Source organism: Oncorhynchus gorbuscha, unplaced genomic scaffold (assembly GCF_021184085.1).
Source record: "Oncorhynchus gorbuscha isolate QuinsamMale2020 ecotype Even-year unplaced genomic scaffold, OgorEven_v1.0 Un_scaffold_10791, whole genome shotgun sequence".
In the NCBI taxonomy this organism is placed as follows: domain Eukaryota; kingdom Metazoa; phylum Chordata; class Actinopteri; order Salmoniformes; family Salmonidae; genus Oncorhynchus; species Oncorhynchus gorbuscha.
The window spans coordinates 1-2,037 of record NW_025753486.1 but is presented as its reverse complement, the minus strand read 5'-3'; the positions used below and the strand labels follow the sequence as shown (position 1 = coordinate 2,037).

The 2,037-nt window shown below is 41.1% G+C and overlaps 1 gene segment (V, D, J or C); it reads right to left on the bottom strand.

Moving 5' to 3' along the window:
* Positions 1 to 848: 848 nt before the first annotated feature.
* Positions 849 to 1,984, bottom strand: LOC124030353. The segment is given in 3 exon segments: positions 849 to 852; positions 897 to 1,008; positions 1,203 to 1,984. Coding segments are annotated over 3 exon segments (501 nt in total).
* Between the last annotated feature and the right edge of the window lie 53 nt (positions 1,985 to 2,037).

Genomic DNA, 2,037 nt, shown 5'->3' with positions numbered 1-2,037 from the left:
ATAAAAATCATTAATAAGCTGAATACTAAATGTAAGGAAAATGTAATTGCATATTCTTGTTAAAACTGAAAATATACTCTATTTACAAATGTTGACAAATTTACCTGATTGCCCTGGGACGTTGGGACATCAGTCTTCCCTTCAAAGAGATTGAAATAGAGGAAGGGTGTCATGTTTTGTCTTATATTGTCTTGTCATTTTGCTTTTCCTTCTGTTCGTTTTCCCCCTGCTGGTCTTTTTAGGTTCGTTCCCCTTTTTCTCTCTCCCTCCCTCTTTCTCTTCTCTCTATCGTTCCGTTCCTGCTCCCAGCTGTTCCTATTCCCCTAATCAATCATTTAGTCTTCCCACACCTGTTCCCTATCTTTTCCCCTGATTAGAGTCCCTATTTCTCCCCTTGTTTTCCGTTTCTGCCCTGTCGGATCCTTGTATATTGTTCACCGTGCTGTGTCTTTGTATCGCCCTGTCGTGTCGTGTTTCCCTCAGATGCTGCGTGGTGAGCAGGTGTCTGAGTCTGCTACGGTCAAGTGCCTTCCCAAGGCAACCTGCAGTTTATTATCGAGTCTCCAGTCAGTTCTCGTGATTACGAGTGGAATTGTTTTTATGCTTTATTTACCGCTCCGATTTGTCTAGGAGTATTGCTATTTCCTTTAACTGGATTAAAGACTCTGTTTTTGCCAAGTCGCTTTTTGGGTCCTCATTCACTTGCATAACAAAGGGCAGCTATAATTTTTACGACATTCTATCTCTTTTTAACCTCATGTAGTTAATTAACAATTGTTAAACTTTGATCATTTAACGTACATGTCAAGAAGGTACATTGCATAGAGATGCATGAAAATCTATATACATCAGCTATAACATTAGATACATTGGATACATTAGATATAAAGTAATACCTCTTGCACAGCGCCCAGACAAGAAGAAGGGTCACTATCCCCAGAACGATGTTGGAGACGACCAATGACAGAACAGTAGGAGTCAGATGAAATGGAGGATGATGCTCAGGAACTGTGGAAAGGGTATCAGTGAATTCATATTATATTCATGAGCACTTAGGAAGATCATCAAACAGTAAGAAATCAAAAGCTGATGGTGATTATTGTATAGCTTGTTGAGGCAGATCTATGGGATCGCTTTGAGGTAGGTAGTTTGCATGAATATACAGTATTGCCGTGGCAATGTACAGATTAAATGGGATTTACCTTGAAGGTCCAGCTTGGTCCCGTCTCCAAAAAGTATCTCCACACATGAAGCCACAGCACAGTAGTAAGTCCCAGCATCAGAGGGGCTGAGGTTTCTCTTGGGGAGGTTGTAGACACATCTCTGTGTAGGAGACCCAGCCTCAGTGCTCTTCACACACTGATCACTCCTGTTTCCATGGGTGTAAATGATTCCTGGAAGGGATTCTCCTGAGCCATGTCTGAACCAATAGACACTGTGTCCTCCTGCACAGGTCTCAGTGTGTATTGTACAGTTCAGAGTCACAGAGTCTCCTGGTTGGACTGACTCAGACACAGGCTGCTGGAGCACAGACATGCTGTTGGACTCTGAGTCTGAAGGTGTTTGGGTGAAAAATATTACAGCCATGCATTCATCAGTAGCATTTGAATAAACAGTTGTACGAACATGTCAACATACAGGGCCACAAAATTTGCAATGGTGGAAAAAGTCCTCAATGTCATACTTGAGTAAAAGTATAGAAATTTCTCAAGTAAACGTGAAAGTCACCTAGTAAAATAATACTTGAGTAAAAGTCTAAAAGTATCAGGTTTGAAATGTACTTAAGTACAGTTGGGGGGAAAGTACTCAAATGTCAAGTGAATGCTATACATCAAATTCCTTCTATTATGCAAACTAGACGGCACACTCTCACACTCCAACACTCAAGACATCATTTACACAAACCCGGTATATGTGTTTCGTGAGTCCGCCATATCAGAGGCAGTAGAGATGACAATGCGTTATATTGATAAATGTATGTGCGTCAATTGGACCATATTGCTGTCCTGCCTGAGCATTTGAAATGTATGAGTACTT